Source organism: Babylonia areolata, chromosome 6 (assembly GCF_041734735.1).
Source record: "Babylonia areolata isolate BAREFJ2019XMU chromosome 6, ASM4173473v1, whole genome shotgun sequence".
Taxonomy (NCBI): Eukaryota; Metazoa; Mollusca; class Gastropoda; order Neogastropoda; family Buccinidae; genus Babylonia; species Babylonia areolata.
The window spans coordinates 53329023-53341522 of NC_134881.1; the positions used below are offsets into that span (position 1 = coordinate 53329023).

At 42.5% G+C, this 12500-nt stretch overlaps 1 protein-coding gene and 1 long non-coding RNA gene across 2 annotated transcripts in view; both read left to right on the forward strand.

Moving 5' to 3' along the window:
• The window catches only part of LOC143283446 (uncharacterized), a 191378-nt gene extending 186220 nt beyond the window's left edge, over positions 1-5158 (forward strand). Inside the window, exon 4 of the long non-coding RNA XR_013055407.1 lies at positions 4831-5158. This is a non-coding gene — a long non-coding RNA (uncharacterized LOC143283446). The remainder of the gene's footprint in view (positions 1-4830) is intronic.
• Positions 1-12500, forward strand: part of LOC143283447 (potassium voltage-gated channel subfamily KQT member 1-like) — a 272354-nt gene that overhangs the window by 189378 nt on the left and 70476 nt on the right. The window contains exon 2 of the mRNA XM_076589683.1: positions 7422-8386. Within this exon, the coding sequence (XP_076445798.1) occupies positions 8112-8386 (275 nt within the window). The 5' untranslated portion in view covers positions 7422-8111. The remainder of the gene's footprint in view (positions 1-7421; positions 8387-12500) is intronic.

The following is a 12500-nucleotide window of genomic DNA, read 5'->3' on the forward strand; positions in this document are numbered from 1 at the left end:
GTAACATTCATAGAGATTCCGTGACATCTGTGAATGCTCGACCAGTCGTGACGAATCCGTGTTTGTGCTCACTCACTCACACACACACACACATACTCTCTCTTCCTCTCTCTCTCTCTCTCACTCTCTCCCTCCCTCTCTCTCTCTCTCTCCCTCTCTCTCCCTCTCTCTCTCCCTCCCTCTCTTTCTCTCCCTCTCTCTCTCTCTCCCTCTCTCTCCCTCCCTCCCTCCCTCCCTCTCACTCTCTCTCCCTCCCTCCCTCCCTCTCTCTCCCTCCCTCCCTCTCTCTCTCCCTCCCTCTCTCTCTCTCTCTCTCTCCGTGATGGGTTCTGGTATCATGGTTCTACCACCTGAAAACGCCTAAAATTGCCAATTTTTGTTGTCTTGGTTTACCCACTAAATTTCAACCAATCTGTTTCAAACTTGGTCTGTATTTAGTTTAAGTTTTACTATTTGCATATCTGAAATCAGCTTAAGATTTTGTCATATCTTCACATTGTAAATAGGGTTTGAATTTTGTGAAAAGTAGTGTGTACGGAAAAACGGTTCCATCAGGGTTTCCCTGATAACATAAGAACTAAACATGCTATTTGTATGAAATTTCACAGAAACACTATTAGATGAACAGGGAACAATGTGTTGGCAGGAAAAAAGTCACTGAAAAAAGTCAATGTTGTTTTGGTCTTCTAAATTATGTGAAAAACTGGAAAAATACAAATTCATTTATAAGGCCTAAATTACCAAAACCTCCCAATAAAATGTAGCAACATGTGTAATAAACACATACTGAAAAAATGAGCTCAATCTGATGAATAGGTTTTTTGGGTTTTTTTTAGATATTCGGGAAATGGTGAACATAAATGGCGAAAATTGCGTTTTGAGAAAATGGGCTTTAAAGTTTTCATTTTGACTGCATCCTAATTAAGTATGTATTAAAGTACTTAAATGACTTTTTTCCATCATGTGGTGCATGCTTGAATAGTTTCTGACTCACCGTTCTACTCATGGGCCCCTGCCTGGTAATACTCCTCAGTTTTTTCACCCTCCTGGTCCGCAGCAGTCAGCGCTTTATGTCGTCGAGCAAACTTCATCACAGCACTTGCCTGTATTTGTCCTGATACAACTCTTTTTCTGTCCAGCTGAGCAAAGCACTGCTTAGTCCACACTCCAGGCTCCATTCCAAGGGAGTGAAAAATGCCCAGCCTGCCTAACTCTCCATCATTATACACAATGGTGGCGTCTGCAACTGCCAGGCTCAGTCTTTTGCGGCCTACAAAATTAATGTTGTTTTAGGACATCTCTCCCAGATCAGATCGTGAAAGCTTTCAAATGTGTTCTGGCTGCCCCCATGGAGACACCTTTCCAGCAAACTGGCCTGGGTGAGCGTTTCAAACACTGGTCGGAAGGCCTCGCAAAGTCAGGAAATGCATGCTTGTCGGGGTCACCTCGGCCACTCTTTGATGGACACCAGTCTCCACACAAATCATGTTGCCTTTGCCTATGATTGAAAATGGCCCAGATATCCTGTTTCATTTTATCTAAATTGCCTGGATTCTTTCTGATAGGTGCACCATAGTGCCCTTGAATTATCAGGATGGATTTTTTGTTAAGTTTGTTCTGACCTCCAATACCTTTTACTGTCTTTCCTCTATGGCTGAATGTTTGTTTTTTCAGATCACTGACTTTGTTTGAAAGATGTCTACCCATCCTTTTTTGGACATGGCCACAGCAGTCTAATTTTTTCTAATTATCACATTTTCATATCTCCTAAAAAGTTGATGTATCGAAGGCCATATTTCTATGTCTTGTTGTTCAAAGAAGTGGGAATATTCATGTTCCCTAAAAATCTTTTTCCCTGAGCCTGGTGTCTTCCTATTGCAAACATAGACAATGGAAATCTTGTTTACTTCAAAAACTTCGTTTATCGTCTTAGAAGTTGTGAAACTGACCTTGTTTTTGAATCCACACTCAAATGTAAACAAAGAAGCAAGATCGGTTCTTTCTTCTTTCACAGAAGATAGGTGACTTGAACCCAGTGGTTTCTTGCAGTCAGGGCACAAAAGTCCATTCACAAATTGAACTAACAGTTCACAATCAACAAATCTATACCCTGAGAGTTCATCATCCTTGTCAAACTGTACATCCAGAGTGTGAGAAAGTTTTTCACCCAAAGCACTGGGTTCAGAACTTGTAGCAGACGACAAACTAGCTGTACTGTGTTTTGCATTGTCATCACCACTATCGCCTGAACTATCATCTTTTGCACCACTCTGCTCTAATTTTCTCCTTTTCTGTGGAGGCACACGTTTTTTGGACTTGTAAGAAGCCTTCCCCTTACCCATTTCTGGCCAAAAACAAGTTTATACACTCACTGTGTGTTGAAAACGTGCAATGCAGGCAACTTCAGCTTCTCGCTTTCATTTGTTTCACAAACAGTGTCAAGCTAAAGGCCATTACTGACGCGGCCTCTGATTGGTTGAGAACTAAGGTTGCTGCTATGTGGCCCTTCTACCAACAGCCAATGAAATACTTTGTTTCGGACTGTTTTAGGTAAGTTTTTAGGGGGTTTGAGAGGATTCTGGTGTTTATTTTCGTGTTTAAATTTTGTTTTTATGTTCAGTAGAAGCTGAGATATGATTTTTTTAAGTTTATGCATAATTAGCTACATTTCTGTTTTAATTTTAACATACATACCTCAGAAAATAATTATTTAAAAATACTTATGAAACTTGACTCTAAAAGGCATTGATACTATGAAATCAGTAAGGGTTTTCGGAATCTAAATCACGGAAAACCCCATCTCATGCACACAAAAAAAAGAAGATTTTTTGCATTTTTCCATGGTAGAGTCTCCCCTCTTCCGCACGTGGCGAATCTTGTCATAGCTATATAATGTCCATAGCATCTCTCAGTACGTGATGAATGGTGGTATTGATAAGTACAGGGTTTCTTGCAATCTCTTGTGAGTTTTTGACACTGCCATGGGCTTCATTCAGTAGCATCTTAGTGTTGGGCAAAATTATAGGCTTTAACTCACTCAGTACGGCCAGTCCTCTCTTCTCCTCTACACAGACCCCTCGGATGTCCAGTGGGTGTCTCAATGACCCAACCTTTAGCTTCCATCGTCAGAATTGTGGTATTGTTTGTCAACATTCACCTCTTCAGTATAAGAGCCTTCCGCTCGCAATATTATGATGGTGGTAATTGGGGTGAAACGCTGTTAACGTCGTCTCTTTCGCCGTTCGTATGGAGAGAGTTAACATCATCGTTTGATCCTTGGTGGAATTTGGACATGGTTCAAGGCGTCACCGATATCTGTGAACATTCCATAGCTGCCATTTTGACCGTATAACAATCTGATACGGTAGGTGAAAGTAAACCCCATCAGGAAAAAAAAAACAACCGCTGTGCTTCTGCTTCTCGTACGAAATAGCAAACCAATTTTGTGGCTTCCTCTTCTTCTTCTTTTTCTACTTCCTCTTCTTCTTCTTCTTCCTTCTCCTCCTCCCCCATTTCTTCATCCGCCTTTACATCTTCTCTTGCTCATCGTTCTTCTCCTCCTCTTCCTCCTCCTCCTCCTCCTCCTTCTTCTTCTTCTTCCTTCTCTTCCTCCCCCACTTCTTCATCCGCCTATACATCTTCTCTTACTCATCGTTCTCCTGTGCCTCCTTCCCCTTACACATTTTCTTCTCTTTTCTCTCTTCCACTTCTTCTCCTCCATCTTCCAAACACCACAGCCCCCGGATCGTCCTCCGTCATAAGCCTTTAAGTGCGGCAGGAAAAGGATTGCCCTTTTTCAGGCTGGTGTAAGTGTTGCCTGCAACGGGCCGTGCTCTCATCACTCGTGGATAACGTCTCATTTAAAAGCACTTTGAAAAATTAGCATTCGCTGTAAAAGAGCTCGCACTTGGCACAAATCTGGGGGGGAAAAACAGCTTTATAAACATCAAGAGCATTGGCACAAATCTGGGGGGAAAAACAGCTTTATAAACATCAAGAGCATCAAAGATGACGTTGACATCTGATTGCGTCAGTCTGTCTACTCTACTCGAGTCGAAGGATGACAAAATAGGAGACAGTCGATTACATAATCAGGAATCTAACGTAATATATTGTTGTTGTCGTTGTTGTTGTTGCTGCTGTTGTTGCTGCTGCTGCTGCTTCAGTTGTTGGGTTTTGAAGTGTGTGGTTCTTTTGCATTCACCGATCAAAGCTATGAAAAAGCTACAGAACACCGCCGCAGTGAAAATTCCCGAAGACTACAGTATTGATCAGTTTGGTTTTAAGGGCATCATCCAATATATTGTTCAACTCTTCCACCTTCTGATATTTGTGATTGGTGGTGTGGATGCTGTTGTTGCTGTTGTTATAGTTTACTGACTGACTGACTGACTGACTGACTGAAAGGCTATTTGATTGTTTAATTGGTTGACTGATTGTTTCATTCATTAATTGATCCATCTATCCATTTATTCTCTGATCTATTCGTTGATTGATTCATTCATTATTTGATAGTCGTGTATCATTTATCAACCACCCGTTTATCTTTTCATGAATTGTTTAATTGATTCATTATTTACTTATAGAACCCATGGCAACAGCAACAACAAAAACAAAACGTTGTCCTCTGACAAAATTCTTCAGAAGAAATCCACTTTGATAGGTACACAAATATACATGCAGGCACTCCAGGCCTGACTAAGCGCGTTGGGTTACGCTGCTGGTCAGGCATCTGCCTAGCAGATGTGGTGTAGAGTTTTTGTTTCGTTTTTCTTGTGTCCAAACGCAGAGAAGAAACTGAAACTGAAACCGTTTCTTTGTGTGTTCTAGATACCAGTCATCCGTCTTCACCTCCACCTCCTCCTCCTCCCACTCTACCTACACCTCACCCACGTCCCCATCTCAGGTCGAACACCCTTCAGCCACCGCCAGAGACTCCTATGATGGAATCCTTCACGAGGGATAACTTTCCCAGCCGTGTCATCGTCTTGCTGCTACCGACATGACCCAAATCCACTCCGTGGTTCTGTGACCAGCCATCTCTACCCCTCAAAGCCTGTGTGTGCTTCATTGTGTGTCGGTGACAGTCGTCAGTGCCTCGGTTGAAGTGTTCGTTGTGCCGGTTGGGGAGATAATTTTTGTTTGTTTGATACATTTTGTTCTAACTGATACCTGCCATCACCACCATCACCCTCACCCACCCGCCCGCCCTCGCCCTCTCGCTCTCCCGCCAAAGCTGAAGTGTTTGTGTTGTACATGTATGATAGTCAGTCGTGTTCGGCTGTGACCATCAGAACAGAAGAGGAGGTAACTGCTGTCCTGACTATCTGGGCTAGAGTTTTATTGTAGTGGTGAGTGTCTTACCCAAGTTACATCCCCACTCTCTCAGCCAAGAGGGTTTTAGGACAGTCGGCAGCTGGATAGTTCCCAGAGGCCAACTAGCCCCCAAGGCTACAGCACTAAGATCCAGTATAACCTTGTCTATTAGTTCGAGAGTGATAGCCCTTGACAAAACCCTGAGCTGTAAATGATGCGCATATCAGCAGGCAAACCAAATAACATAGGAGCGGATCGAGCGTGTCGTAAAGGAGTGTTTGTCAGTAGTGGGCATCTGTCGTCGCTTTTGTTATTGTCGTTGTTGTTGTTTCTTTATTCCTCTTGATGATGCTGGAGTGTGGTTGATATCTGCGACAGTGAAACAGAAAAGTATTAAAATATGCCATTTTTTTGTATCGTATTAGTCGTAAGATGCGGTTTTTGACTCACTTGTGTAAACAAAGTATTTTTTGTATTCTCTAAACTTGGCACTTTGATCTGATATTCAACCCAACAACAAGAGCAGTCATTATTATCATTTTTTGTTCAAACAGGAACTTCTTTTGCTAAGCATGGAAGTTTTATTTATTGCAAACGTTTTGATGCAGATAGTAAAGAAGGGAAATTACTCTGCAATTAATGCTAGGGGACTTAATTTGCTTTAAACTGATCTTTCTCATCTTAAACATTACATTTTGAAATTATACTCAATACATAAAAAGCTTGGATTTTTTTTTTTTTAATGTATCACAAGTGAGTCTTGAAGGCCTTGCCTCTCTTGTTTGTTGTTTTCTCGCTTGCTGTAGAGCGTGTGGCTGTTCCGCGTTATCATCGGGATCTGACTTTTCTTCTTCTCTGTCATAATTTTTGATTATCGACTTTAGACTGAAGACACTGGTGGTGATACTGCACTTACTGTTATTATTATCACTGTTATGAGTATTAACGCCTGATCTTGAAAATAAGCCCTAGGCGTTTATTTCTCGAAATGTTTTTGTTTTTCCTGCACTTGGCATGGCTAAGATTTCGGATCTTTCTTATTACATTTTTTTTTTCGCGATTGTTAATCCGTAACGGTAGTTTGATGTAGCGTGTATATGTCTGCATGCTGGAAACAGCAAGCCTTTATTTTCAATGCTTGAAGTACATACGTTTCTTCTCGTTATAACTTTCTTCATACTTTGAATGTTAACGTATGCAAATTTTCTTGGCATTTACATCAAACAGTGTTACTCGCTGTTTAACTAACAGCATGATATGTGGACTTCCTTATACGAATGTATTGTTATCATTCACTTATAAGATCCGTGGTCAGGCTTAGTATCTGCATGGAAGATATGATTATAAGAGAGAGGGAGAGATTTTCATGCCTTTTTGTGTTGGAGATTTACATTACTGCATTAAGTACAATGTGAAATAAACTTGTAAAGATTTCTTTTTTTTTTATCCGGAAGCTAAAGGAAGTATTTTAGCTCACTCCATAGTCGTTTATCAAGGACGTAAGCATGCTATGCCATAGTCGTTTATCAAGGACGTAAGCATGCTAGGAAACATGATGGGTATGTTATTATAATTATTATCTTTATATATATGAAGATCATATTTCTAAAGCTGGTGACCACAGAGCACTGTGCGCTTGTTAAGGGTAGTGTCAGACCACTCCAGTTACCGCTCTTATCTCGGGGCAGTCTCCGTCTCCAAATGATGACGATTTTTAACGTCATGTGAAAACGGCCGCCGTACTCAGTATGAGAAACACTACCCCTTGTCTTGCCACCGAACTTATTGTCCAATATTTCAAACGATGAAATGAACTGTTACATGCCTACCGTTCACCGCATGAACAGGCATTGATGAAACACTCTTCTTTTTATCATGAAACAAAATCAGTAGGTTCTACTGTACGTGAATATATTTTTATTATGTCGTCGAGATAAAGTCGGGTTTTTTTTTAATATTCTTCTTTTTTTTTCATCGTAATTATAGAAAATCAGTTGGTTTTATCGAACTTGAATACTTTCTTCTGTCTGACTGTCATTTTAGAAAGAAAGAAAAAAGTCGTTTTGATAAAAGTCTAAACGTGAGAGTGATCACTATTTTTACAGGATCTATTCATCGTTCACGGCATCAAGGCGACCTTCAGACTGTGACTGTGAAACCTTATATCGTGACCATTAAAAAATTCAGTCTCTTTTTTTCTCTGTCTTTGGTTAGAAACGATGATATCTAACCCTCAAAATGACTGTCGCTGGTCAGGTGGATGTTGACCGAACAGAGGACCTGGTTACTGACCCAAACAATCATCTTGTGGCGGACAGAACTCGCTGGACCTTCACGACCTGAGTCCACTTGACGCATGAACATGGGAAACAACTTGTCACATGACGCATGAACATCAGACACAACTTGGCTGAGAAAGTGGAGGGCAGCAACAAACAACAACCACTTCATTAAAACGTCCTCGCTAGAGCTCGTCAAGCAACAACCTTTTCACTTCCGGTGTTTTCGTTACAGGAAGCCGCCGCGGTGTGAACAGATTTATCCCGCCTCCACCACCCCTAACAGACACGACTCACAGAGCGCAGACCCCGTACAGACAGATACAACCTTCAGATACAAACCCAGACTACAGTTACCTAATTATCCAGGCGGAAGGAAAAACAAGATAAACGATAACGAAAGCTGCAAGGCCAGACTTCCTCGATTCTTATCCAAGGGAAAACATTCTTCCTCTTCATAGCCCAATCCTTTTCCTCAATCCGCTCTCTCTCACACACTAAACGCCCGCTTTCTGAATGACGGCGTCGTATCGCATGGAGTTAGCGGAGCTCAACAGCGAAGGACCCCCCTCCAGCAAAATGACCCCGGACCAAGAGGTGGGCGACGGGGGCGAGAGCGTGGTGTCCCAGGCCTCGTGGAGTGAGATCAAGCCCATGATGACCCAGATGGACCGACTCCTTGACGAACAGTATCGCCACAAGAACCCCAAGAGGGTCACCCTGCAGGTCAAGGTCTACAACTTCCTGGAGCGTCCCACGGGTTGGAAGTGTTTCATCTACCACTTCACTGTGTGAGTACACCGTTCTTCTTCGTGTTCTTCTTGTGTCAGTACATTCTTCTTCTTCTTCTTCTTCTTCTTCTTCTTCTTCTCTTCTTCTTCTTCTTCTCTTCTCCTTCTTCTTCTTCTTGTGTCAGTACTTCTTCTTCTTCTTCTTCTTCTTCTTCTTCTTCTTCTTCTTCTTCTCTTCTTCTTCTTCTTGTGTCAGTACATTCTTCTTCTTCTTCTTCTTCTTGTTCTTCGTGTGTCAGTACATGATTCTTCTTCTTCTTCTTCTTCTTCTTCGTGTGTCAGTACATGATTCTTCTTCTTCTTCTTCTTCTTCTTCTTCGTGTGTCAGTACATGATTCTTCTTCTTCTTCTTCTTCTTCTTCTTCGTGTGTCAGTACATGATTCTTCTTCTTCTTCTTCTTCTTCTTCGTGTGTCAGTACATGATTCTTCTTCTTCTTCTTCTTCTTCGTGTGTCAGTACATGATTCTTCTTCTTCTTCTTCTTCGTGTGTCAGTACATGATTCTTCTCTCTTCTTCTGATCTTCTCTCTCTTCGTGTGTCAGTACATGATTCTTCTTCTTCTTCTTCTTCGTGTGTCAGTACATGATTCTTCTTCTTCTTCTTCTTCTTCTTCTTGTGTCAGTACATGATTCTTCTTCTTCTTCTTCTTCTTCTTCTTCTTCTTCTTCTTCGTGTGTCAGTACATTCTTCTTCTTCTTCTTCTTCTTGTTCTTCGTGTGTCAGTACATGATTCTTCTTCTTCTTCTTCTTCTTCTCGTTCTTAATCTTGTTCTTGTTTTTCTCGTTCTCCTTGTTGTTGTTGTTGTTGTTTTTTTTTGTTTTTCTTCTTCTTATTTATTGTAAAAAAAAAAAAAAAAGGCCTTTACCACGCCTAATTCTTTACCCATTGAAGATTCAATCAATCAACCAAACTTCCTCTTCTTCTTCCTCTACTACTAGTTTTACTACTACTTCTTCTTCTTCTTCTGTCCTCCTCCTCCTCCTCCTCCTCCTCCTTCCTGGACACTTTGAAGAGTCATTGATGCGCCACACAAAACTGCTCACCATATTCCTTCAGGTCTGAGTTTATGCAGACACCACAAAATGTATAGAGACTTCACAAAACGTTAAGGACCACTTCATAAAAACAGATACTTTTTTTTTTTGTATGAAACAGTAAAGAATCAAGAAATAATTCTAATTATTTTATACACTTTAGCACGGGTATCTGCCACTAGCCTCTCATTGAATACACGTGCACTAACAGCACCTTGAAACGTGCGTTTGAAAAATAATGTTTCAGCCAAAAAATGGACGGGTATTCAGTGGTTTAGAAACGGTCGCTGTGGTTTTTCCATTATAAAGGACGGAAGAGCAAGTGCAATATTAACTCACTCAGTACGGCCAGTCCTCTCTTCTCCTCTACACAGACCCCTCGGATGTCCAGTGGGTGTCTGAATGACCCAACCTTTAGCTTCCGTCGTCAGAATTGTGGTATCCTTTGTCAACATTCACCTCTTCAGTATAACAGCCTTCCGCTTGCAATATTTTGATGATGGTAATTGGGGTGAAACGCTGTTAACGTCGTCTCTTTTGCCGTTCGTATGGAGAGAGTTAAGCACCTGTGATCATGGCTGATGCCCATCACTGAGGGCTGTACTTCACGCTTTGTTTCACCATGTCCCCAAGAAAACCCCTGCACGGTGTGGTGGTCCTTGGTCAGTTGAACTTCTCTTCAAACCTGCAGATAGGGTGTGATGGTTTTGTGGCGCGCGCATGTGTGTGTGTGTGTGTGTGTGTGTGTGTGTGTGTGTGTGTGTGAGCGCGTTTGTGTGTGTGCGTTTGTTTGTCTGTCTATCTGTCTCTTCTAACCTCCAACCTCAATTTACCAACCCCTAACCAGCCAACGTTCAGGAACCAGTCAGTAACTCCTCTGTCAGACTAACGCTCAATTGACTCCTAAAGTTGTATGGGTGCCGGAACTGTGGCATGGGCTCAACAAACTTTCGGAGAGACTTCATGTGTGTGTGTGTGTGTGTGTGTGTGTGTGTGTGTGTGTGTGTGTGTGTGTGTGTGTGTGTTTCAGTGTGTATGTCTGTGTGTGTAATTCTGACCACTTTTTCTTTCTTTTTTTCTTTTTTTTTTTTCTTATTAAAGATTGCCTATTGACGTTTCCGTGTTACCATCGCTTTTCATCCACCCAAGGGAGACGACTCGACACAACAGACCAGACAGACCGATCGAGTTGTCTGAACATGAGTGGCTCAAGTTGAACGGCGGTCGACAACACGCAACAAAAGAAAGACGAGGGGGGAAGGGGGGGGGGAGGTGATGGGGGGGGGGTGTAGAGCGAGCTTGGCTGGAGAGGAGGGGGAAAGAGTTGGGGTGTGGAGGGGGTGTGAGTGAGGAGGGAGGGAGAGGGATGAGAAAGAAAGTGGAGACGGTAGGGGGGCGTGGAGAGAGAGAGACACAGAGAGAGAGTCTCTCTTCAAATTATTCGAAAAGGCCATAGCCCCTTAGAAGGGGTATAAACATGAGAAAATGAAAGTCGCGTACTAATCCACACCAGAATGTTCATGTTGTTTCGAAGCCAGCCCGCCTTTTAAATGCCTCATACAGGCAAAGAGCGAACTGTTTAATTAAAACTGGCTCTATATGTATACGACATTAACATGACAAACTTACATGGGCAAGATTGTTTCGTGAAAAATTGATTGATGGTAGATGGTAAGCTGAATCCGCACGAGAGAAGAGAGAGAGAGAGAGAGAGAGAGAGAGAGAGAGAGAGAGAGAGAGAGAGAGCAGAAAAGAAGCAGTCAACTTTTTCTTTTCTTTTAAGTGTACAGGGGTAGGGAGTTAAAGGCCAACACCCTGCCCCATCTACCCTCACACATACACCCCCCCCACCCCACCCCTACATCCCCCCCCCCCCAAAAAAAAAGAAGGAAAGGAAGAAAAAATAGAAGAGCAACATCAACAACAAAAAAGACACAGAATGATACCAGGGAGTTGAGTAGGAAGAGAAGAAGAAGAAGAAGAAGAAGACGAAGAAGAAGCAGGTTTGTGCTGATGAAGAAGAAGATTGATTGATTGATGGATTGATTGAATCTTTAATGGGTAACGAATTAGGCGCAGTAAAGGCCATTTTAGAGAGAGTAAGCGAGAGAGGTGGAGAGAGGGAGGGAAAGAAAGACAGAGTAGTGAGAGAAAGAGAGAGGGAGAGACAGAGAAAGAGGGAGACAGACAGACAGACAGAAAGAAAGACAAATCGCTAGTCAGAAGTATACTATAAAAAAGGTGGTATAAAAAAAAAGGTGGGGGTGGGGGGGGTCTGTTTTTCTACAAACGTAAGTTCAAAGCTCGGGTTTTAATTACCGTTAACTACTACTAGAGCCTAGGTACTTCCAACATCAGTGAAAAACACATTATGTTCCACAAACTCGTGAACATCGTTTTGCAGATACCAAATCACTGCACAGCACAGCAAGGCACAGCACAGCACAGCAAAGCACAGCACAGCAAGGCACAGCACAGCACAGCAAAGCACAGCAAGGCACAGCACAGCAAAGCAAAGCACAGCAAGGCACAGCACAGCACAGCAAGGCACAGCACAGCAAAGCACAGCACAGCACAGCAATGCACAGCACAACACAACACTTCACGGCACAGCACAGCACGACATCAGACCGCACAAAGCACAACAATATCACCGACTCGGCAGCTAGTGTATTTTCTTTTCCTTTCACAGCACAGCACAGCACAATACATAGCATACTACAGCACAACTAGCACAGCATAGCACAACACAGCACAACATAACACAGCACAGCACACAACATCACAACACAGTACAACACAGCACAGCACAACACAGCACAACACAAACAACAATATCATCGACACCGCAGCAAGTACCCCTTCAACAGCACCCACCCACCCAACACACACACCTCCCCCCCCCCCCTCCCCCACACCAAAAGAAAAAAAAATCCGTGCCTTTCCGTTTCCCAAGCACCGTACGCTGTATTCCCCAATACACATGAACAGATTCCTCTTTAAACCAAACAGCCCCAGCTGCGAGTCTGCAATCCCTCTCTGCCTGCTGTAAAAATAAAAATAAAAATAAAATAAAAT